The 25,315-nt window shown below is 49.3% G+C and overlaps 2 protein-coding genes across 2 annotated transcripts in view; one reads left to right on the top strand and one right to left on the bottom strand.

Moving 5' to 3' along the window:
• Window positions 1-1,500: 1,500 nt before the first annotated feature.
• C15H9orf129 (chromosome 15 C9orf129 homolog) lies at window positions 1,501-24,820 on the top strand. The gene is given in 6 exon segments (XM_025360590.1): window positions 1,501-1,764; window positions 8,004-8,104; window positions 8,324-8,610; window positions 23,840-23,913; window positions 24,459-24,470; window positions 24,473-24,820. Coding segments are annotated over 5 exon segments (588 nt in total). The 5' UTR covers window positions 1,501-1,764; window positions 8,004-8,026; the 3' UTR covers window positions 24,610-24,820.
• Window positions 22,444-25,315, bottom strand: part of WNK2 (WNK lysine deficient protein kinase 2) — a 138,106-nt gene continuing 135,234 nt past the window's right edge. Inside the window, exon 30 of the mRNA XM_025360589.1 lies at window positions 22,444-22,646. Coding sequence (XP_025216374.1) covers window positions 22,621-22,646 — 26 coding nt within the window. The 3' untranslated portion in view covers window positions 22,444-22,620. The remainder of the gene's footprint in view (window positions 22,647-25,315) is intronic.

Below are 25,315 nucleotides of genomic sequence, written 5' to 3'. Positions count from 1 at the left end.
CAACAGAGAATGTAAATGAATTAACATTCAGTGTCCATGGCATGTTACATACTGTGACTTACCCCATCTACTCTGAACCATTTACTCCATCCATGTGGTGGCTCAAAGAGAGTTTCCGTGTTAATCCCACAATGAACCTCAATAACTCTCACATCACAGTGGTTGTAAACATTTGTTAATGGAAAAAGAATGTTTTTCCTAAAACAGCTACATAACACTAAGACTACTCAAATTTCTAAATAATCCCTTACAAGACAGCCTGGCAGCTTCCTTTTCATACATTAACATGTGGCGCCTATTGTAAAAGCTCTTTGACAGTGACTGTCGAAACAGCTTCCTCGTTATTCATATAATGTTTCTTCTTTTTTTTAAGTTTTCAAATTGGTTTTAGAAAAACTTAAACACTGATGAATTTGGGCCGCTATCAAATCCTTAAGAAGCATTTTTGCCAAGTAAGATGGGCAAATGTCCTACATCTGCTAAATATGATATGAGAGGCCATGCACTTTTGAAAAAAATGAATAAATGATTTCCAACAGTCGCTGAGCCCCCCCTTTTTTTTTTTTCTGTTTCTGTTTCTTTTCTTTTCTTTTTTTCTTTTTTTCCAGACAGTCTCCCAGGCTGGAGTGCAGTGGTGCAGTCTCCGCTCACTGCAACCTCCGCCTCCTGGGTTCAAACGATTCTCCTGCCTCAGCCTCCCGAGTAGCTGGGACGATGCTCAACTAATTTTTGTATTTTTAGTAGAGAAGGGGTGTCACCATGTTGGCCAGGCTGGTCTCGAACTCCTGACCTCAAGTGTTCCACCTGCCTCGGCCTCCCCAAATGCTGGAATTACAGGCGTGAGCCACCGCACCTGGCCTAGCCTTTTAGTTTAAAAATTATTTCAGTGTTATTTTCACACTCTACGTTTGATAATACAATTTTTTTTGAGGCCGTTAGGTTTAAAGCATATTTTTTAAGAGCCGACCTGGCACTTAAAGCCGGCCAGTCTGTAGTGCTGATGACCCCCAGTAGATTTGGGGCGCTGACGCTTACTTCACTGTGAGGAACCATATCCGAAAGGGATGGTGCTGGAAGGCAGGCGGGAAACCGGTGTGGGAGCAGAAGAGAAAGCCGTCGACGAGGAAGGAGCGGGTGTGGGACGCCGAGAGCGAAGGGCCCTCAGAGGAGCGAAGAGCGGAGCGCAGCGCGGGCGGAACCGGCGGGAAGCGCGTGGGAAAGGCCGTGTGTTCAAATGAGGCGGGAGCCGGGAGGGGCGAGCCTGGCTGGGGGCGCCCCGCCGCGCTCTGGTGGGAAGAGCTGCCTGCAGACTGAAGCCGAGAGGAGGCGGCAGCGGACCTCCAGGCGTCCCTGCAAACCCCCGTTCTCTCCCCGCGCCCCTCGAGGCCCCCAGCCCGGCGGCAGCAGGAAGGCGCAGGATTCGGAGCTCACAGGCCCGGGCCCGCGGCCGCCTTCCCCTCCGTGGCTAGGGGGCGTCGGCTTAGGCGGGGCGGAGGCGGGGACCGGGGTTCCTCGCTTGCGCAGCCTGGAGCCCGCGCTGGGCCCAGCACGACCCTGCGTTGGCTGCTGCCCCCCGAGTCTCCAGCGCCGCCGGACCCTCACGCCGCCGCCTTCTCTCCAGCCCAGCCCCGCCGCGGCCGCTGCCGCCTGCCGAGCATTTTCCAGCCCCCAAGCCCTGAGAATCAGCTCTGGGATGTAACAGAGCAAGCGGACATTATTCTGGGACCAGCAAGCCTCCGTCACTGCAGCCACCACACTACGTGGGTGAGTAAACGCCTCTGGGATCAGCGTGGACCATGCGGTAATCCAAAGAGGTTGAAATATTCATTCACCGTAAAATCTTACAGATTTATTCCCTTGAAACGTGATTTTCTGCAGTCGTACAGCCTGAGACAGCCGAGTGCTCTAGCAAAAGGGCCAAAGGATAGAGGCAGGTCCTCTAGGGAAGAAAGAGTGAAAACGTGAGAGAGGCCACATGGCGGCCCACACTGTCCCAGGCCAGGCCTGGCTGACCGCTGGACGGGTTGATCCATCCGGTGCACGTTCTGGCCTATTGTGGTCAGGGCAGGAGCGGAGCCCCCCCACCCCAGGCCTCCTGCAGAGTAGTGGGCTCAGCAGGGGGCAGGGACGGCCTTGGGGGTTGGGGACTGACCAAGCCTGGGGACTAGGACTGGTAAGTGGGGCCCATTATAGAAGCCAGTGACCACTTCCTTATTTTCTCCAGAGATGATATGATACTCCACAGTGTGGAGGTGCCATATTTAGCCATGTCCCTGCTGTCAGCATCAATAATATGTTTTTTGCTATTATTATGACTTTTGAACCCAAATGCCCATCAATGATAGACTGGATAAAGAAAATGTGGTACATATACACCATGGAATATTATGCAGCCATAAAAAGGAATGAGATCAGGTCAGGCATGGTGGCTCACGCCTGTAATCCCATCACTTTGGGAGGCCAAGGTGGGAGGATCACTTGAGGCCAGGAGTTTAAGACCTGCCTGGCCAACATGGCAAAACCCCGTCTCTACTAAAAACATTATACAAAAAGCCTGGCATGGTGGTGCGCACCTGTAATCCCAGCTACGCGGGAGCCTGAGGCACAAGAATCGCTTGAACCTGGGAGCCGGAGGCTGCAGTGAGCTGAGATTGCTCTGGTGCACTCCAGCCTGAGCGACAGAGCAAGACCCTGTCTCAAAAAAAAAAAAAAAAAAAAAAAAGAATGAGATCATGGCCTTTGCAGGGACATGGAAAGAGCTGGAAGCCATTATCCTCAGCAAACTAACAGAAACAGAAAACCAAATACCACATGCTCTAACTTGTAAGTGCGAGCTGAACAATGAGAACATACGGACACAGGGAGGGGAACAAGACACACTGCAGCCTGTTGGGGGTTGAGGTGTGGGGAGGGAGAGCATCGGGAAAAATAGCTAATGCATGCTGGGCTTAATACCTAGGTGATGGGTTGACAGGTGCAGCAAACCACCATGGCACATGTTTACCTATGTAACAAACCTGCACATCCTGCACATGTACCCCAGAACTTAAAATAAAAATTAACATTAAAAAAAGAATTTTATTTTCACCAGGTATTCAATATTACACTTTTGCTGTATTTTACTAATAACTTTAAATTTTTGACATTCCTTAAAAATGTGTTCCATTAAATCCTCACTTTGTCCTATAACTTTGCTTACTACACTTGTCCTTTCCTAGGTTTTCACTAAAGTTTTTTTTGTGGTTGTTAAGAAAACCTGTTAACATAACAAAAAATAGAAGGAACAGTAGAATGAGTGGTGGCATACCTACTTCAGGTTACACAAATGGCAACCTGTGCTTTAGATCATTCTTTTATTTAAAAAGAGATACATCAGGCCTAAGTCATGTACAGCCCCCTTGAACATGTTTTTAGATTTTCTCACCTCATACCTATGGGATAATTAATAGCATTGCTTTGCTTTTTAATTAAAGGCTGTATTGTACATGCCAGTCTGCACTTGCTCTTTTTGAGATGTGTCCTTGTTCATCTTTATCAGTTTTGTTGTTGTCGTCGTTGTTGTTTGAGACAGAGTCACACTCTGTCGTCCAGGCTGTAGTGCAGTGGCGCGATCTTGGCTCACTGCAGCTTCTGCTTCCTGGGTTCAAGTGATTCTTCTGCCTCAGCCTCCTGAGTAGCTGGGATTACAGGTGTGTACGCCTGGCTAATTTTTGTATATTTAGTAGAGACAGGGTTTCAGCATGTTGGCCAGGCTGGTCTCGAACTGCTGATCTCACGTGATCCACCCATCTCAGCCTCCCAATGTGCTGGGATTACAAGCATGAGCCATCACGCCCGGCCAGTTTTTATCTTTAAAGCTAATGCAGATGACATTGATGTTAAGCCCTGGAGGCTGACAGAATAAAGGGCACCAGAGGGAAGTCAGGGCATTACTCTCTTTGAGTAGAAAGGCCACTCATCTTGCGCTTCTGGTCCAGAATTCCCAAGTAGGAAATTGGATTCTCCTGCTGGTGCTGGGGACTTTGCTTTCAGTGTCTGCTCTGCGACCTTTCGCTCCATTTTCAGTGAGTTCGTGGTAGCTAGAGTGAAGTAGGAAGTGACACAGGCTGCCTGATCTTGTGGCTGTTTTGGAAGGTCATTTTTATTTTGAATTTAAAACTCAAATGTTTTGGAAGAGCCCTCCTTTGAGCCATTGTGTGATTTAAAAGACTGCAGCATGTGTCTTCCCAAAGTGGATGCATTTAGGTTTATTAACGTTGGGTTTGTTATTGGCATTTCAGTATTTGGTAACAAATGAGGAATGTCAGTTCAGTTTACCAGTGACTTCAAAATAGAGAGCTGGTAGAGTTTCCTTTTAGGTTCCAAAATCCACAAATGGTCAGAAACTCATTTATCTTGTTTCATCATAGACTTACAAAACACATTTCGGTGCCTAAATGGGATTTGGGATTTCTGTTTGCTTTTTGTGTTGCTTTTGTGAGTGTGTAGAGACAGGGTCTTGATGTGTTGTCTGGGCTGATCTGAACTGCCTCAGCCTCCCCGTGTCAGGATTGTAGGCATGAGCCGCCGTAACCAGCCTTAATGAGGTGTAATGTTTCTATTCTGCCTTCTTGAACCTCGCTCAGTCAGTACACATATTCTGTTCAAACTGAATAATTGAACCCAGGAACTGAATACATTTAGGTAAAACTTGCTACTTGAGACTTGGGCACCGGGTGGATTTGAATGATGCCGTATTCGTGATGTCTACCCTCTCACTATCCACATTCAGGGATGGAAGAGATTTGGAGAGTGAGGAATGCTTATAGTGAAGTTCAGCCCAGCTCCCTGCTGTAGAATGTTCTTGTACGAGCAGTCGAGCAGTCAGTAAAGCAACCCTTTTCATTGTTGAACTGCTCTCGTTCTTAGAACGTTCTTGTTTCTGTTGACTTGAAATTTACTTCTGTGGTTTAATTTTTCCCGCTGTTCTGAATTCTTTCACGTGCCGCACAGGACGTGCCTGTTCACTGAGTTCATAATCTTACTTCTCATGGGGCTTGCACTTAGCCTTCTTCAAGCTCGTCATCCCTCAGGTTTTGCCTCCTCCTGTCACCAGGCCTTGTCGTCTGGGCACCGGCATCTGGCTCTTCCCATGGAGTCTGGCCAGCACCGCAGGCTCTGGACCAGCATCAGCTGCCCCCGGGCTCTTAGCTCTTGGGAGTTGCTCCTCCATCCTTTGCCTGCCTGGGCACCGACCTTGCACCTGGTCTCAGTCCAGGCTCGGCCCCGGCTCTGCTGGTCCTCCTCTCCCTGCAGGATGGCCAGCCGCCGCGCCCTCCCACTGTGCTCCAGGCCCCACCCGGCCTCTCTGGACACTGGGTCTGTAGTGTAATGGGAACAGGTCACATGACAGTTTCCTTTCTATACCTTTTTATCTTCTGTAGACTATTGAGATTTAGTAAACATGTCTGCACATGCTTAAAATGGTTGAAAAGTTTTGCCTTGTCTATGTTTGCAAGCGACAAAAACTAAAGGTGGTAGGAATTATATTGACTTATTTAATCTTGGAGTCAACATTTTCAAAGCTATATTTTTTTTGGTAACACCTGAAAATTATAGTGTCTGCCTGTATAATTTTTTTTTTTTTGCCCGTATAGTTGGTTTTTTTTTTTTTTTAAGACTTACTTTGTAGTCTTTTTTGTTTTGTTTAACATAACGTTTCAGAATAATATGCCAAGTAATGGATGAGCATTTGTTAGGTTGGGCTAGGAATGGGGACTGGGGTAAGGCCGACTATAGTTCTAAGAGGTTCCAGTTTAACACCATTCCTTTGGGAATTGTATCTTATTTTAATTCAGAGCAAAAGCCACACAGCCGCATATAGGCGTAAGTGATTCTTTTGAGGAAGTGGGTAACTGAGCTGTAAAAAGTTCTTCATCTCCATCTGAGACCACCTCATCCTGGACTTCATTGTCCATATCACTATCAACATTTTGTTCAAAAGCTTTCAACAAGGCTCTAGGAAGTTCCAAAGCTTCCCACGTCTTCCTGTCTTCTTCTGAGACCTCCAAACTGTTCCAACCTGTGCCTGTCACCTAGTTCCAAAGTTGCTTCCACATTTTGGGGTATCATTATAGCTGTACCCCACTCTCTTCAGTACTACTGTATTAGTCCATTTTCATACTAGTATAAAGAAATTTTCCTGGGACTGTATAATTGATAAAGGAAAGAGGTTTAGTTGACTAACAGTTCAGCATGGCTGGGGAGGCCTCAGGAAACTTACAATCCTGGCAAAAGCAAAGGAGAAGCAAGGCACTTTCTTCACAAGGTGGTACAAAGGAGAAGTGCCGAGCAAAGGGGAAGGAGCCCCTTATAAAACCATCAGATCTTGTGAGGACTCAGTCACTATCACAAGAACAGCATAGGAAAACGACCCCCATGATCCAGTTACCTCCACCTGGTGTCTCCTGACACACAGGGATTATGGGTACTATAAAGATTATAATTAAAGATGAGATTTGGGTGGGGACCTGAAGCCTAAGCATATCACCTGGTGTTCAGATGAAGAGGTTGTAGAAGCATATCTACTGAGTAAAGAGGGAAACTGGAGTCAGGAAGATTTAGGCTTGGTTTTCTCCCACATTTAAAACAAACCCAAGGAAAAGATGGTGCAACCGTGCGAGCACCTGGCAGATCAGTTGTGTCTCACACAGGTCTTCTATTTTCTCTGTGTCTTCAATAGTATATGTCTTACTGACACCACCTCAGGGCTCCTGGCATCCCCCAGCCCAGTCTTCAGCCTGACACATCACAGGCGCTCAGCCCCTAAGTATTCCAAGAGGGAGTGCAGCTCCTGGGGGTCCATGTCCCATGTCCTCGTGTCTCCTGCTGGTGGTGTTTGGAAGCACTGTTGACATCTGGGCCCCAGGCTGTCCTTGTTACTGCGGGTCTCGTGCCGTCTGTGGAACAGCCCTTTATGGGCACCATCTACTCACTCATTCGCTTCTGTTGGCTGACATGGCCCCTGAGCTCTCTTCCTGTCCTTAGACCCCTCAAGGCCAGATGCAATGTTGAGTGTGGAGGTTTCCAGGCCCTGCTTTCCTTCCCAGCTTCAGGCTGGCCCGGCTCCTTGTCCTGCTGTCCTGCTTCAGTTCCTCCGCGTGGCTATCCGTTCCCAAACAGGTTTCTTCACTTTTGCAAGGTGGCGGGAATGAAGACTAGCAGGTGCCGGCACACATCAGGACAGGTTTACGAAATTAGGTTTTAAGAGAACACAGAATCCCAAATTAGTCATCTTGTAATACGTGTTAAAGTGTGTCACCTAATTGCTGAACAATGAAAAACAATTCCTTTTATATTTAAAAAACTCACTAGTTAGCTGAGAACCTAATGGTAGTTGCAACTTTTCTTCTTTTCTTTTCTTTTCTTTCGAGATGGAGTCTCGCTCTGTCGCCCGGGCTGGAGTGCAGTGGCGCCATCTCGGCTCACTGCAAGCTCCGCCTCCCGGGTTTACGCCATTCTCCTGCCTCAGCCTCCCGAGTAGCTGGGACTACAGGCGCCCGCCACCACGCCCGGCTAATTTTTTGTATTTTTGGTAGAGACGAGGTTTCACCGTGTTAGTGAGGACGGTCCCGATCCCGCCTCGGCCTCCCAAAGTGCTGGGATTACAGGCGTGAGCCACCGCGCCGGGCCGCAATGTACTTTAAACAGAAGAGTCCTTTTGCTTGACAAAGGTAAAGGAAACTGTTCGGTCCGAGAGCAGAACCACTAAGGCAAATTCACCGAGAGATCTGGAAAGTTAGAATCCCAGTCCCAGTCCATCAAATCGAGCATCATAAAATTAAGTTGTCCTTACTGTGAAATGGCAATTTGTAATGATTTCTGAGAAGTGGGACCCATGGTGGTGTCAATGTCTGAGCCAGGTGAGGGTGAGATCCCTGGCGCCATGGGCTGGCCGCCAGGATGCCCTGGGAAACGCCTTCTGTTCACAGCTGTGTGATTCTTTTCTTTCTGTGTTGGTGAAGCAGCCAGACCCGGTCCGTTTGGAATGCCTGGGATGGTGCCGCCGCATGTTCCTCCTCAGATGCTCAACATTCCGCAGACCTCTCTGCAAGCAAAGCCCGTGGTAAGGCCTTCCCTGCGTGCGCTGGGTCGGGTGGCCGGTCTCAGACACGGTGTGTGCATTGAATTTCAGTGAATGCCAAAATAAGTTCCTAAGCTCTTGAATTGATGTGTGAAATAGATGCCAGTGTTTGTTGAAATAAAAATGAGCCGGGAAACGTCGGCCTGGGCCTGAGTCGGGTCCTGCTGGCCACGTGCGCGTGACCTGTGCCCTTCGCTTCAGGCCCCACAGGTGCCCAGCCCAGGGGGTGCCCCGGGCCAGGGTCCATACCCGTACAGCCTCTCTGAGCCAGCACCTCTCACGTTGGACACGAGCGGGAAGAATCTGACGGAGCAGAACAGCTACAGCAACATTCCTCACGAAGGGAAGCACACGCCGCTGTATGAGCGGTCCTCGCCCATCAACCCGGCCCAGAGCGGCAGCCCCAACCACGTGGATTCCGCCTACTTCCCTGGCTCTTCTACATCGTCATCTTCCGACAACGACGAGGGCAGCGGAGGGGCGACAAAGTGAGTGGTGCACAGGTTGTGGGGTGCTTCCTGGCGGGTAGTGACCTGGGGAAGCTGCCTTCTGGCCTGCCAGCCCAGCTGGTGTTGTGCTCAAAGATATAGTTTGTTGCAGGTGGGTGATGGTCAGTCTGTACTCAGACGGGGGCTCCTTGGACAGAGAGGAGAGAGGAAGAGTAGGTATGTTCTTTGAAGTTTCCATGATTTAAAACCTGCATCATCCCAGCCCCATGGCCTGGAGCCACAGGAACCTTTCTGGGGAGGAATTTGACAAGAACTGGTTTGTGTGATGCCCCAAACATGGGGCCATTTGTCCGGTGTGGTGCCACTCACACCCACCACAGCAACCCCCTGCCGACCCCCGAAACATTGATCTCCTGGCTCCTGGATCAAGGGAGCTCTGAATTTCCTCTCCTTCTCCTAAACTCAGCAGATCAGAGGACACTTTTGAAATAACACTGTTTGTCCAAGCAAAACCCTAGAAAGCTGCCTAGACCCGGGCTGATTGTTTCCTTACAGGAGTATTTTAAACACTGTGTGGACTGGACGTGGTGGCACATGCCTGTAATCCAAGCACTTTTGGGGGCCAAGGTGGGTGGATCACCTGAGGTCAGGAGTTCGAGACCAGCCTGGCCAACATGGCGAAACCCCGTCTCTACTAAAAATACAAAATTAGCTGGGTGTGGTAGCATGTGCCTGTAGTCCCAGCTACTCAGGAGGCTGAGTCAGGAGAATCACTTGAACCCAGGAAGTGGAGGTTAAAGTGAGCTGAGATGTCACCAGTGCACTCCGGCCTGGGTAACGGAGCGAGACTCTATCTCAAAAATAATAATAATAATAATAATAATAATAATAATAATAATAATAATAAAAAACACTGTGTGTCCTTGAGTAAATGAGTACGCAAATATATAGTTGGTTTCTGATTGAAGAGGCTGGGTGTGGTGCCTCACACCTGTAATCCCAGCACTTTGGGAGTCAGTGGCGGGTAGATCACTTGAGTTCAGGAGTTTAAGACCAGCTTGGCCAACATGGTGAAACCCCATCTCTACTAAAAACATAAAAACTAGCCGGGCGTGGTGGAATTCGCCTGTAATCCCAGCTACTGTGGAGGCTGAGGCAGGAGAATCACTTGAACCTGGGAGTCAGAGGCTGCAGTGAGCCGAGATCACACAACTGCACTCCAGCCTGGGTGACAGAGCAAAACTCCATCTCTGAAAAAAAAAATTCTGATCAAGGAAATTTTAAATTTGTATTCCTCCCCTACCTTTAAACTGTCTTATATTTAAAAAAAAAAAAAAATAAGAAAGAGAAAGAAAATGTTTTTCCTTTAAGTCAGTGTCTCCTTTTCCTTAGTGTAAACTCTACAGAGTAGATAACCAGGGCTGGTTGATGTTACATCTATTTCTGATGTAAGAAATCTAACAGATGTAGTTGTCAGTTTCCATGCCGGTTCTTACCTGGAGTGTCACCTGAGGCAGGTGATCTTTCCTCTCTGTCCTCTGTCCATCTGTAAAATGGGAACGAATGTCTGTTGACCCAGGGCAGAGGTTACTGAAGGGCTCTCTGCCATCCAGGGATGCATACCCTGTTTATGGCAAAGAAGTATAAAATTAATAAATGTTTATTTGTTGTATGTGCAGAGAAGTGTAAAATTAATAAATGTTTATTTGCTATGTGTGCAGTGCTAAAACTCTAAAATGAAGTAAAGAGTTGCAATTGAATATTCAAAGTTTTAACCTCTAACAAGAACAACCGCAAGATGGTCTTAGAAGCCCTTATGCACTAGAATTCTAAGGCATGTGCATTTTGTTGTAAAATGTGACTCAGGTAGCAAGATCAAAGTGTCTATACATACAGTTTTCATCTTAGTGAGAAATGTTCTTTCTGAACTCTGAAACATAGGTAAGAAGTAAGACAAAAAGCAGTAAGCTTTATGACCCCAACAAGAGTTCAGTGCTAGTGATGGAGATGTGGAAACCAGGTCAGGGTGCTGACTTGGGGATGTAGGTGGTGACTGGAGCACGTCTCAGTTGAGGTGCTTGTTCCTCCAGCGGGGAAGGAATGAGAAGAATGTGAGTTGCCCATCTAATTTGGCAAGTTGTCTATATTAGTCTGTTCTCATGCTGCTAATAAAGAGATACCCAAGACTGGGTAACTTACAAAGGAAAGAGGTTTAATTGACTCAGAGTTCCACATGGCTGGAGAGGCCTCATGATCATGGTGGATGGCAAAGGAGGAGCAAAGTCACGTCTTGCATGGCAGCAGGCAAGAGAGCGTGTGCAGGGGAACTCCCCTTTATAAACTATCAGATCTTGGAAGATTTATTCATTAGCATGAGAATAGCACAGGGAAGACATTCAGTGACCTTCCACCAGATACCTACATGACCCGTGGGAATTATGGGAGCTACAATTCAAGATGAGATTTGGGTGGGGACACAGCCAAACCATATCGTCGTCTTTGTTAGGATGAGCTGAACTTGGAGTGAGTAGGACTGCCTGAGCATGTCCTGTCTTTTCTGGGTATGCACTTCCTACCTGTCTGTGAAGGTTCTGATCAGCTTTTTGGAGTTCTGGGCATCTGGCCTCCCTCTGACCTCTTGCAGTGCTTATCGTCTTTATCCCTGGTATGGCATCTTTACTGTTTTCTGGAGATGCGTCTTGTTTCTGCCACTGGAATTTGACCTGCTCAGAGGCTTGCGTTTTCCGATCCTTGTGGTATGAAATGCCGTGAAGAATGCAGGGTACACCCTGTAATCAAAAGATTGGATTCAAGCTGTGTGACTTAGCAGTGACTTAATTTCCTTGAATCTGTTTCTACTTTTATTATAATAAAGAAGAGACAGACATGTTAGACCTGAGATGAACGAAGGCAGAGGAGACAAGGGTGCTTGTTCCTGAAGGCTTTGGGGTCAGAAACTAGCATTCAACTTGGGGTCAGACCCTTGATCACGGGCATCCTTTGCTTCTGGCAGGTGCACGGGTGTGACTTGGATTTATGTGTCCACAGCTAGCAAATAGGGACGATGTTCATGGTTTCCTGCAAGAGTTCTAGCGTGTTGAATGCGTTGTATGTAGTGGAGCAGAAACACACGAGTAGAAACCTCTGCAGGAACCAGTGTGGGTGCAAGGAAACCTAAACTGTCATTGATAGATTGTTGGAGGGTCAACGTGGACAAACCTGAGAGTTAAAGACTCCAGAGGGCCTGGTGATGTGGGGGTCCACATGCATTTGTGATTTTACCTGCTAGATCTCTACCAAATTCTCATGGTAAATATTGGAGAAAAATCCCTTGTACCTGTGGCAAGGGAAAGGAAAAGAGAATTATTTTAAAATGTGACAGAACACTCTTTTTTTTTCTTTTTTTTCTTTTTTTTTTTTGAGACGGAGTCTTGCTGTGTCACCCAGGCTGGAGTGCAGTGGCGCGATCTTGGCTCACTGAAACCTCCGCCTCCCAGGTTCAAGCGATTCTCCTGCCTCAGCCTCCCGAGTAGCTGGGACTACAGGTGTCCACCACCATGCCCAGCCAGAACACTCTGTTCTTAACAAGGCTTTCTCTCAGGAGAAACTACCTAACCAGAGCCTAACCCGCTGGGTTTCACCAGAACCTAATTAATCTGAGGGAAAGGAAACACCCAAATCTAGCTCCCCATAGCCATCCTGTCCCAGCTAAGCAGGGTCAGGGACTGAGAATCACGTGAAGATCACAGCCCAGAGACTCATTATAAGACTCACCTAATGATTGGACTTTAGACCCTGTGCCCCCCTGTAAAGAGAAAAAGCAAAATCATATAAAGTGCTCAACTGAAACAAGAGAAAGAAGAAAAAGAATGGAAGACATGGAGAAAGAATGGAAAACAGTAACAAATATAGTAAGTAGCTCTTAATCCACATATATCAATAATTAAACATCAGTGGTGTAGATATGCAAATTAAAAGAAAGAGGCTGTCTGATGGAATCAAGACCCAGCTATTTGTACCTACAAGAAATCCATCTTACGTATGAAGACATATTCTTTTTCTGTTAACAAACGGTTACAGCTACTGTGATGTGTGAATTACTGAGGTTTATTGTGGAATGAACACAGGAACTCTATTTGAACCACTGCGTGAATGGAGACGTGGTGAATGGTTCAGGGTAGATGGTGTAAGTCACAGAATGTTCTAGTAGATGTGGAAACATGCCATTGGCCACTAAGTGTTGTTCATTTACTTTCTCTGTTGTGCAATTGCGAAGTTCCTATTGTTGATCAACTTTTAAATAGAATATTTCTAAGTAAATAGTGAGACAAGTTATTCTAATTATTATCATAGTCTTTTCCAAGTGTCAAGGCTTTTTAAAAATATAGTTGAAGTCATGCTAATTTTTTAAGGAAATGTTTGTGTAGGCCTCCCAAATGGACAGTGTGTTAGAATAGAAATTTTTAAATTAAGTATTTAGAACAGATTTTTTTTAGTCAACAGATTTTCTTTCAGGGATAATATTTTTTTTCTGTGCTTCTTTCCCGCAATGCCTTCTTTGTCCTTATTTCTTAACGGTTGTTGTGTTTTCCCTCTTCATTTGTTTTTGCTCTCATAAAGCTTCACAACCATTTCTGCAGTGCTTCTTTTTGTTGCTGTGTGATTAGCATGCAGTAGTATTTTTATTTGAACATTTTCATACCTGAGGTTAAGATTTCCGCAGTTTCTAGTACATTATCCTTTGCATTTATTGTTGTGATTATTCTCTTTGAAGTGACAGCAGAGCTTTCAACACCTGTTTTCTTACACTGGGTGTCTGGAATCTGGGAGGACTCCAGGAGTAGGTGAGAAGGCCTTTTCAGTTTGTCCGGTCATGTCAGTAAATACTATCTTATGTTAATAAATCACATAATTACTAAATTCCTTAAGATCACATCGTCTGAAGGAAGGGTGTCGTGTCTAAATAGCTGTGCCTCCAAGAACAGCTGATTCACAGGTTGGCAGCATCAGAAAAAGTGACTTTTGCTGAAAGTTATATTTCCTACAACATACATTTTTTATGGTCTTTGGAATTGTTAATAAAATGTGATGCTGATTAGCTGTCTCTTAGCCATCTTGGAAGACTAGAGTTTGCCACGGTATCACTTAGTGATTGTGGACATTCATTAAAAAGAAGGTGAGCCAATAGGAAAAGAATGCAAATGTGCCCTTGTAAATGGGTTAGTAAACATTTCTTTTATTGCATATGATAATGGGAGTGAATGGTATTTTTCTACACCCATGGGTGTTAGTTATACATATAATCTGTGTTTCATGAATATTTATATGTTAGATGTAACTCTTTTAAAGTAGTTTGTGACATTACCTAGCATAGAAAGTAGTTAAATAGTATAATTCCAACTCCAAAATTTGATTTTTAAAGTGCAACACAAAGCATCTTATATTTTCTGTGAAATATGCTTTTTACAATTCACTGACCTTTAAGAAAAAGTAGTTAGCAAACAACTAACTGATGGTATCAGAATAACAAAAGCTTTTTTAATTCCAAAATTCTAATAGCAAAATTTATTCAAGTAATAGCATAAAATATGAAATCATGATTAGTGGTTAGATCATGTCTGGGAATATGGTATTTCTGGATTTTCAGTTATTCTTTACATTGTACCTGATTCTTTCTTTTCCTTGGTGAACTAATTTCAGAATTGGAATAAACTGAATACTGCTATTTATATTAGCAGCTGTAAAGTTTTATTGTAGAATGTATCTTACACATTAGCAAAATGGATGATTAAGAGGACTGACATTTCACTATCCTGTACTCAAATTAAACAGTGAAGGTAAAATAGAGGCAATTTGGGGAATTTTTTTTTTTTTTCCCAGACTGAGTCTCACTCTGTCACCCAGGCTGGAGTACAGTGGTGCAATCTCGGCTCACTGCAACCTCTGTTTCCCGGGTTCAAGCAGTTCTCCTTCCTCAGCCTCCCAAGTAGCTGGGATTACAGGCATCCGCCATCACACCCAGCTACTTTTTCCTGTATTTTTGGTAGGGACGAGGTTTCACCATGTTGGTCAGGCTAGTTTCGAACTCCTGACCTCAAGTGATCCACCCACCTCAGCCTCCCAAAGTGCTGGGAATACAGGCGCGAGCCCCTGCACCCAGCCCCGGGAATATTTAATTGTAGCTTGTAGTTGACCATCATAAAGTCTGTAAAATGATAGAGTTTGTCATCGGCGTCTAGCAGCTGATCTAACACGGGCAGGTGAAGAAAAAGTCACCTGAGCTTCAGCATCTGTGTTGCTTCCTTGTTTGGTTGGTGATGCTCACTCCCATCAATCCATTGATTTAAAAGAATAGGTTTTGTCTTTTGGACAATTTAAGTATGCCAAAATCTTTGATTAGCCATTTTAGAACCTTTCTGCAAGTAAGACATTTCTATGCTAGGTGTGGTGGCTCACATCTGTCCCAACATTTTTGAAGGCCAAGGTAGGCAGTTTGCTTGAGGCCAGGAGTTTGAGACCAGCATGGGCGACATAGCGAGGCCTTGTGTCTACAAAAAGTAAAGTAGGCCAGGCATGGTGGCTCACGCGCGTAATCCCAGCACTTCGGGAGGCCAAGGTGGTTGGATCACCTGATGTCAGGAGTTCAAGACCAGCCTGGCCAACATGGTGAAACCCTGTCTCTACTAAAAATACAAAAATTAGCAGAGTGTGGTGGCAGGCACCTGTAATCTCAGCTACTCAGGAGGCTGAAGCAGGAAGAATTGCTTGAATCTGGGAGGAGGAGGTTGCAGTAAGCTGAGATCGTGCCACTGCATTCCAGCCTGGGTGACAGAGCAAGACTCTGTCTCAAAAAAAAAAAAAAAAAAAAAAAAGTGAGCCCAGCGTGGTGTGAGTCTGTAGTCAGCTACTCAGGAGGCTGAGGCAGGAGGATGGCTTGAGCCAGGGAGGTCGAAGTTTCAGCAAGCTGTCATCTCACCACTACACTCCAGCCTGGGCAACAGAGGGAAACCCCATCTCTATTAAAAAAAAACAAAAACAAAACTCTAATGTAGTTTAATATCCTTGTGTAGATTTGACTTCAGAAGACTGAACATTCCATCATACTCCTTTCCTTAAAGACTACCTAGAAGACTAATGAGTGATTTGACCAGATAGTTGAATCAGTGTTATGATAAAAAGAACCCTTTACTAAATTCTTGATAAGGTTCTGAAGTTTTCCAAAAGTGTAGTCTATATAGATCTTTATTTTTCAGACTATTTAAATATTTTTGAGATTTAGTTTTTAGTAACATCTAGCATCCTAGGAAAACATAAATACTGTATGACAGCTTACATACTTTTTTCTTTTTAATTTTCATTCAAATTTCAGGGTGCTTTGTTTCTCCCCTTCAATTTTAATTTTAATAGCAGCCATAAACACTTTGCTTCAGAATTATGGTAAATCATGACACAAAAGAGGTCTCAAGCACAGGTTTCCTTTTCATTTTACTGTAGCTAGCTCATGACCACATCTACATCTTGTTAGTGCTTGGCATAGCACATACCTTTCATAATAATACTCTTTGTAATAATTTATTTAACTACAAGGAACTCACAGCCTACTCAACTGTAGTATTTTAAGTTGTTGTTTCGTATATTAGATGTACACTTGACGTGGTTTGTAACACTTAAAACACACATTATTAATTTAAAGCTTTTGATGTGCCACATAGTTTAATATTAACTTGCTGAATGTAAAATGGACTCAAAGTTTCCTTTTGGAGTATGTTGAAATATTATCAAGGGTCTAGTTATTGGTTATACATAGTTACGTGGTTATAGTTATTTGTTTCTTGAAATCAACAATCTTAAAGTTTAGAAACGTAATAGTACTGGGAACGTTGTTCTGCATCCTTGTGAACAAAAGAAGACCCAGGGATGCTTAGAGGAGAGACAAACTTTGGAAGCTGTCTGTTGAGTATTAAGAGACTTGTCTTCCTCTCAGAGGCGGGACCAATGACTGGGAGTGACATAGGGAGGATAAGACCTGTCTCTAGAATTGCTGTGAATATTGTCCACGTAGAATGCCCTTCACTTCAGGTAGGTTGTGAATGGAAAGTATATCGATGTGCTAGAAAGGCTTTAACCAAAGGCCTGAGCTTGTCCAGCCTGAGGCCGGCACGTGGCCTGAGTGTGGTGAATGTGCGGCAGCCTCTGCCTGCGCCCGGCTCCCCGGCTCTGGGGCACGAAGGGCTCCTGGGCGTTTCTCCACATGGTGCCTTTGTCTGCCCTGTTGTTAGGAGCTTCTGCTTCTCACTCTTAACATCCTCCAGTTAGAATCGTCAAATACAAGGTCACAAAAGGATGGCTTAGCCGAGTTCAATCTCTTCCTGAACTGTGCTGTGTGGAATAAACAGAATGTCAAGCCTGCCTGGGCAAAGTTCAGGTCCCTCCAATTTACTGAGGAACCAAAAGAGACTGCAGTTGCCATTCTCTCTCCGAAAGCCCATTCTAGTGCCAAGCTCATGGGATGCTGGGTACACATGGATTCCAGACACGTGACCCATGTGTTCCACTCAGAGTCAAGGGCATGGTCGTGGTGAAGTCAGCTACCGAGTCTCCAGATACGCTGTGAGGACAGGAAGTTGTTCTCCCAGGAGAGAGCTACTAGGAAGACAGTGGGGAGGAAGCGGGTGCAGCGGTGAGCACTCACCTTCAGCCGCCCTCCGCCGCCCCTTCCCTCCCCACCTCCGTGTCTTACTCAGATGCTGCTGGGTGTGGCCTGGACATCTGTGTTTTCTGCAGGCTCCGCTCAGGATTCGGAAGCAGAGCAAAGCTGGGGACCCTCTCCAAGGGCATTGCTTGAGACTTGGGAAGCGGGAACTCGTTCCCCAGGTCCAGCCCGCAGGCCCCTGGCCTCTCCCGGCTCTTGACCCTGTGGTCTGCGGTGTGACCAGCCTGTCCTTCCACCCCCAGGCTCTGTCTTCGCCATCTGTTGTCTGTGGCTGAGCTGCGGGGTACAGCTCACACGGACTCCTGTTCTGCCAGCTTCCTTGGGGTCCAGCCCCCGGGGAACCCCAGAAGGAAACCAGGGGCAGGGGCAGGCTGGGGCCAGGCACTGAGCCTCCCGGCTCCTTCCTGCGAGGCCACCTCAGCTGGCTCTGTCGTGGGCTGTAGGCTGTGCTCGTCTTCCGGGGTGACTCTCACAGCTCTGTTCCTTGGGGCTCCTCCAACGTGACCCTCCTGTGGTGGCCCCAGGCTTGGAGCCAGTCATGGCTAGAAGGGGACGGCCCCACGTTCCTGCATGCATGTGTTTCTTGCTGCTCTGAGGTCTCACCCCAACCTGGCAGCCTCAAGCAGCACAAACTTATTTTCCTCCTGTCCCGGAAGATAAAACTGAGAATCAGTCTTGCTGGGCGAAAGTCAAGGTCTGGGCAGGGCAGGCTCCTGCCGCCCTGTCCTCCCCTCCCAGTCTCCACTCAGCATCTGCTCTCCCGGTCCTGCTGCTCCTGTCACACTTCCTCCCCTGACCCCTCCCTCCTGCATGGAGGGACCCTGGGATAATGCTGCACCTGCCTGGCTTATCATGGCCTCTCCCCACCAGAAGATCCTGTCCCAAGTCCCATCGGGGAGGGTGCTGGTGCCATGTGAAGGTGACATGCACAGGACCAGGCATTCAGATGTGGGCCCCTTGAGGGGACATTATTCTGTCTACCAACACTGACTTCCAGACACCCACACTTTTGGAAACAGTTCCTTATGTATGAAGCTTCCTCAAAGTCACCCAGTTCCAGCATTGTCTGTTTCCCTGACAGGGTGTGCTGTCCTTGGCTCTTATTTCAAAGCAGGTCGAAAAGGGAAACCCATGCCTGTCAACATTCCCTAAGCCCACTGTGCTGCCTGAACAGGTAAGCCTGTGGGGACCGGGGCTGTCCACTGTGGCTTCTGACTCTTGTTACCCTCCATGCAGCCACAGGCTCCTCCAGCTCCACCTGAGCTTCCCCAGGGGCTGCGTCCTCACCTTCTTTCCTCACCCTGCCCAGGATCCGGCTGCTCTCGCGTCCCCTGCCCACCCCTCCTCCATCCACACACCCTCTTCCCTGTCCCCAGCCTCCACTCACTGATTCAACAGAATCGGGCTGAGCGCCTCCCTCCTAGGAGCAGGAGGAAACAGGAAGTGAAACAGACAGGACTTCTGTGCCTAGGTGGCCGGCAGCCAAGGGGAGGTTGGAGGGGGACGGAGGGGAACACACATGGGATCCCCTGTGGCCTCTGCCGTGCATCATCACACTCTGAAAAGTGAGGCAGGAGGTCCATAGGGAAGACCACGTTCAGAAGGGAGCACAGGGGCAGCAGGCTGACCCATCCTTGAGCTGGGGAGGCTGCCTAGGGAAGTGAAGTTGGAGCACGCCCCGGGGGCCTAGTAGGCATTTGTGAGGCCCTAGGAAGTCGGAGCCGGGCCCCTTGGGGCTCAAGGGCCCCCGCCTAGTGGTGGGGCTCAGAATGAGGGGAGCAGCAGGTAGGAAAGACGTGGAGAGGGCAGAGCCGGGCAGGGAGGCTGGACCGGAGCATCCACTGTTTGACTCTGAAGAGATCATGCAGGCGCAGTGGGGAGACTGGATGGAAGGGGGGTTGGGGACATTTCAGCTGAAACATCTACTCGGCTGTTCGCAGCCCACATTTGGGAAATGAGAGGACAAGGATGAGTCTGAGTCCTAGACTGAGAATGAACCGGGTGACTAGTCATGCCAGCCTGGGAAACTGGGACATCTGGGAAGACCCCACAAAGCTTGGGAGCGACATCGTCTTACAACGTGGAGCGTCTTCAAGATGACTTTGAGGGTCTCCATGGAGAGGGGAGAGGCAGTTGGATTTACGGGTCTGGAAGTTCACAGAACCTTGAGCTGGAGATCAAATTTGGAGGGCTTGGGCCCAAAAGGATCAACTCTTAGGAACTGCTGTTGCTCCAAAGCCCTCCTGCCCCAGCCCACACAGCCTCAGTGGGAGGCAGAACCAGCTGGCTATGGCTGTGATCCCTGAAGCCCAGGACCCTGGTCCCTGCTGTCCCCTCAGTGAGAAATGAACGATTCTTCACAGAGTTGCATGGGACAGCATTGCCTCCCGCTCCAGCCTGGCCTCGGGCAGCCTTCGACCCCCAGTGTCCTCTCAGGGTGAGGGACTCTTCTCCGCACCTCTGCAGGACTGCATGAGCCACCACCAGCACAGTGATGCCTGTGGCGTGCGGGCCTTCTGCCCCCTCTCAAGGGCAAGTCTAATAAAGCCAAGTTCAGGGACCACAACCACGATGTGTACAGAGTGGTCACCACTGCTGAACTCCCTTAACCACCTGGAAGGCAGGCGTCCCGGCCCAGGCTTAACTGCATTCTCCAATGAATGAAGACACGATTCTGGATGGTTTATTTTTTGTTTTTGTTTTTTTTTTTTAGTTTGTTTTAGAGACAGCGTCTCACTCTGTCACCCAGGCTGGAGTGCAGTGATGTGATCACGGCTCATTGCAGCCTTGACCTCTTGGCCTCAAGCGATCCTCCTGCCTCAGCCTCCCAAAGTGCCAGGATTACAGACATGGGTCACCGTGCCTAGCCTTACCAGCCCTTTAGTAATAAGCACTTTTCAGAGAACTGAAGCTCTTCAGCCTGGAGATGAGGCACAGATATCACCCTGGACACTGGAAGTCTGGTTGGATGCTGGGGTCAGCTAAGAACAAAATGACACTGGAGAACAGAGGCTGTGGCTTGGCTGCCTTGCCCCTGCAGGAGGAGCCTGGACTGGCCCCAGGTGGTGCTGCCTTTGCTGTCCTAGGAGGGGCCTGGCAGGGTCCTTTCAATCCCGGAAATGCTGTGATCAGAGCCAGTAAGCTCCCACTGGAAGCTTCACCTGCCCAAAGTAGAGTCTGCCTTCATCAGCACAATTCACTCGGTGACTGTTCTGGAAGGTGCAGGGCTATCAGAAAACAATTTTAAGTCCCTGCTTTCAGGAAGTCAAGCATAACGAATAACATGCATCCATGAGAAAGAACTCTACACGAGGGGCTGAGGTCTCTGGGGCTCTGGTGAGCCATCCACCCAGACTGTGCGCTAGAACCCAGGGGAGGGGAGAGCAGGCTGCAGGCTGCAGCGCGGAGACTGGTTGGAAGGGGGTTTGGGGACTGGGGGGGTCAAGAATGAATCCGGGTCCGGCTCGCACGCTATGCAGCAGCAGTGAAGCCCGAAGCAGGGACACGTCTAGTGGGTGAGGCTGAACACCAAGAGCCTTGGATTCTGAGACTGAGCCTTGGGGCCCCTGGAGGGCTGCTAGGTGGTTCTGAGCAGCAGATGAAGCTGGGATTCGGGGCCCCAGAGTCCTGGAAGTGCACTGTGCAGAATCTCCCCAGAGGGTGCTGGCTTGCCCATTACCGGTTCATTGACCATTTTACTACTATTTACTACCACACTACCACCAAGTTTTACCATTGACGTTTACACTATTATTCACTTACAGAGAATGATTAAAATAAATGTGCAGTTTGAAAGGCAAACTGCAGCTGGGCACGGTGGCTCATGCCTGTAATCCTAGCACTTTGGGAGGCTGAGGCGGGCAGATCACGAAGTCAGGAGTTTGAGACCAGCCTGGCCAACATGCTGAAACTCCATCTCTACCAAAAATACAAAAATTAGCCGGGTCTGATGACGCACACCTGTAATCCCAGCTACTCAGGCGGCTGAGGCAGAAGAATCCCTTGAACCTGGGAGGCGGAGGTTGCAGTGAGCCGAGTTTGCATCACCGCACTCCAGCCTGGGCAACAGAGCAAGACTCTGTCTCATTAAAAAAAAAAAAAAAGAAAGAAAAGGCAAACCGCATTACTATGGTCCACAGAAAACCAGTCACATGAGCCACCAACAGAAGAGAACACAAACTAAGACCAAGGGAAGCCATGTTCCTAGCACTGTGCCGTCCCTGCTCCCAGCTGAGGCTTGGAGGGGGCCTGCCCTGCTGATCACACGGAGGAGAACCAGGGCTCCGAGGCCACCCGCACACACCGGGGTGGCCTCCCCGACACTCCTGTGGAGAAGCAGCGTTGCCGTGCCCTGAAGACTCATGTCTGAGACGGGCAGGCAGCACCGCTCTTATCAGCCGGCTGGACAGTTTTACATCTCAGGGAAGGGCACCGTGTCATGGATGTAAATGAAACGGCACAGCAATATCTGTGGTTTCTAGGGGTGATGAAGTCCAGGTGCTGTTAATGGAGGAAATGCTAAGTTGCAGTTAGACATTAATGACAATAAAGATGCAATGCTTTCTCATGGTGATGCATGGGGCCCCAAATTCTCCCTAGACCTCTGGACCCAGCGTAAGGCCCCTGTGCCTGCTGGCCAGGCTAGGGTTTGGGGACCTTACCACGGCATGTTTTCTTGGTGAGGCCATGCCAACATTCCTTGTTTCTCACACTTAGGACCCCTCCCAGGAGTGGGGGCAATGCAGCCCTCCAAGGAGCCGGTGGTCTCGGGCCTGCCACCCACAGCCAGAGGTTTCCGACCCCAGGCCACTGGTGTTTTCCCTGCCAGTGCAAGTGAATTCTGGAAGGAGGGTGCCTGGGAGGTGGGCGTGGGGGTGGTGGGTGGCTTCAAGCCTCCGAAGACCAGAGGGAAGGCCCTGCCTCATGGAGCGCTGTGAGCAAAGGCCAGGAGGCACCCAGCACCCCGAGTCCATGCCAGCTGGCATCGGGGGAACGTGGAGATCAGCCTCCCGGGGGCCGCCACCTCCAGGGCCCTGCAGGGAACAGGGCTGCCCTGAGCGTGCCAGGGCTCTGGGAATGTCCCCCCACCGCCATCACATCCCAGTCACCTGGCTGGCAGAGGGCCACCAGAGAGGAAAGAGTTTGAAAAACCAAAGTCCTTTCTGCCCCAAAATATTTTTTATTCTTGCATTACATTTGTGTTTCCAATTGTGAATAAAAAATGCTTAGAAAGTGGTTACAAAACAGCGTGAACTGGACAGGAGGAGCAGCTGGCCCTGAGGGTCCGTCACGTCTCCACTTAGACGGCGTGAAGTGGGCCTGGCGTCTAGGCGGGGTCAGTCAGGCTTCTCACCCTCAGGATCTGGAAAACAAAACCGCGCACTCACTGTGGGCCCGCTGCGGTGCTGGCCGCTCGCCGAGGCCAGGCCCTGACGCCCTCCCGAGCTGCCGACAGGAAGGCCGCGCCAGCTCTGCCGTGACCCACGCCCTGTGTAGATGGTCTTGTCCTCAGCATAGCCCTGGCAGCCTCTGTCACCTGGGCCACCCTTCTCTGTGTGACCGGTCAGCACACTGAACGGCTGCCAGAAACCCAGACGCTCAGCTCCTGGACTGTCCGGAGCATCTGGGAGCGAGCTGCCCCCAACACCCAAAACAGGAGGCTCTGGGACGAGCGCTCCTCCTCCCTCCATGCAGAAGCTCGAAGGCTGGCGCTGCAGCTCTCTGAGGAGGTGGCCCCACAGCCATGGCAGCCCCCACAGTGGACCGGGCAGGAGACACTGGGACCCTCAGCTTGCTCACGGTGAGGCCTGCGATGCAGCATGTGCAGGAGGGACTGCAGTCAGCTGGAGGCTGTCTTTAGTGGGAGGCTGGGGGGCTGGCTGCCACCATGCACTGTGCCCCCAGGATGAGTCCCCACCCTGGATGGCCACTTTCCCTAAGGCCCCTGTGCCTACCAGGAAAGCCACTGCCCCTTGCATAATACCCGGGCAACCCCAGCCCCAAGTCCTCTCTCAACAAGCCCAAGCTCGTCCAAGGACCTCCCATCTCCCCTGAGCTCGGCCCACCTGGAGCAAAGAGGGTGGCCCCAGGGGCTGCAGCAAGTGATGCAAACCAAGCCTCCTGGAGACAGGGGCTGCAGGTGTGTCTCGCTGACCAGGAGGCTGGCTCCCTCCATCATGGGCACAGCCTGTGGCACTGCTAAGCGTAACCAGGTGCACAGTGGTAGGAAGCCCAGCCAGCTAACCCGACCGGCAGAGCTGACTGTGCTCAGGGCCCAGGCCACAGCTGGCAGGGGCAGTGTTGGGGGCCAGGCAGCCCTGCCAGATGCCCTGCTCTCAGACCCCTGCCAGGGCCAGCCCTGCCCAGCATCCGGTGGCACCCACAGCCCCTCAGTGCCCTCCTCCAGAGGTGTGGATGCAGCTGAGCCCAGTACTGGCTCCCAACTCCTGTGCTGCCTAGGAGGCTGGTTGGTTTGGATTTTATATGGACAGAGGGTAAGAAAAAGATGTTGTTTCACACTGTTTTCGAGCAAAAGTGTTTATTTTTCTCCTTCAGATATACAATCTCTTGGGGATTCCGTGCCACTGACCACCATGTACGAGGAAGGGATTCACAGGCAAGGGGGACAGGTGAGGGCAGCCCCCACTTCACTCAGGAACAGGGCAAGGGGGCCCAGTACAGAGAACAGAAATCTCTTACGACAGCATCGTGCCCTGGCAGAAGATTCTGCATAACACCTAGAAAATTCAATTCTAACTGAATTGATGGAATAATAGATTTGAACCAAAATAATGTACCCAGTTCTAATAAGTACAGAAACTATACAATTCACAGCTGGGCAGTCCCAAGCAGCCTGCTTTCCAGCAGGAGGTGGAGGAGGCTGGGGCCTTCCCCTCCCACCAGGGGCCATGTTGTGCCCGCTGGGGACGAGTCCCACTGACATCTCCAGGAGAAGAATGACCCCGCCCTCCGCAGAGCAGACTGAGTGGTGGACAGGAGAGCGGTCTGCGTGCCAGGGGTGAGCAGAGCCGCAGGCCTCCATGGAAATCATGGAGAAGGGAGGGAAGTGGGCAGGAGAGAGGGCAGCCTCTCCAGCTGAAGGAGCTGTGCTTGTCTCCACAGGGTGGGCGGGCAGCCAGAGTTTCTACGCCCAACACACACCTTATTCTCACAGCAGCCCACTGGCGCCGAGGCATGTTTGCTCACCTAACGTTTTCTGGTGGATTTCTCATGGCCCAGTGCAGCAGCTGACATTCCCTACTGAGCAAGCAGCTCCGCCAGTGTGCCCTGCCCCAGCGTCCTGCCGTCTCTCAGCCCCTGGATGAGCCCAGGGAACCGGCACTCTACTGAGGACAAAGCAGGGCTCGCCTAGCACTGGAAGCTCTTCAGTACTTAAGGTAGCTAATTCAATGTTTTAAAAAGGCATTTACAACAGAAAACCAAAGATTGAACTTCAGCTTCAGATTTGTAAACCATTCACATCTCTGCAACTTAAAACAGTAAATAAAGATTATCAATGCACAAGCCAATTGCAAATGAAACCTTTTCCGATAATTTTTTTAAACATATCTTTTCATCAGGGAACGGAAAAGCTGGCATTCAAGGCACTGTACTTCTGCAGGGTGACGACAAGGTTCTAACCACCAACTCAAGTATAGGAAGTGGGTGTGGAGACGGCGCGTGGACCACAGGAACCTAGGAGCGAACAGGGTCTGAAGCCGCAAAGGAAGCAGTCTTGCTGCCCACCCGCTGTCCCCCTCGCGGCTGAGTGCTGTGCCCACAGCAGGCGGTGGGGGGGACTTGGAGGCCAAACCACACCTGGTTTCTCCGGGCGGTTCCGCGGGCACCATCTGGCAAGGGACAGGGCAGAAGGCTACGTGATCCGCAGCCGGGCGCCGGGCATGCTGACCACAGGTGGCCGCAAGAAGACCGGCAGCACGGGCACCTGCGGGGGGCTCCAGCTGCCCTGTGCCCCCAGCTGGCCCACCTGGCCTGCCCAGGGCCCCCAGGACACTGGAGCTGGGAGCAGGC

The sequence above is a fragment of the Theropithecus gelada genome, chromosome 15 (genome assembly GCF_003255815.1).
Source record: "Theropithecus gelada isolate Dixy chromosome 15, Tgel_1.0, whole genome shotgun sequence".
In the NCBI taxonomy this organism is placed as follows: domain Eukaryota; kingdom Metazoa; phylum Chordata; class Mammalia; order Primates; family Cercopithecidae; genus Theropithecus; species Theropithecus gelada.
This window is presented reverse-complemented; position numbering and strand designations above follow the sequence as displayed.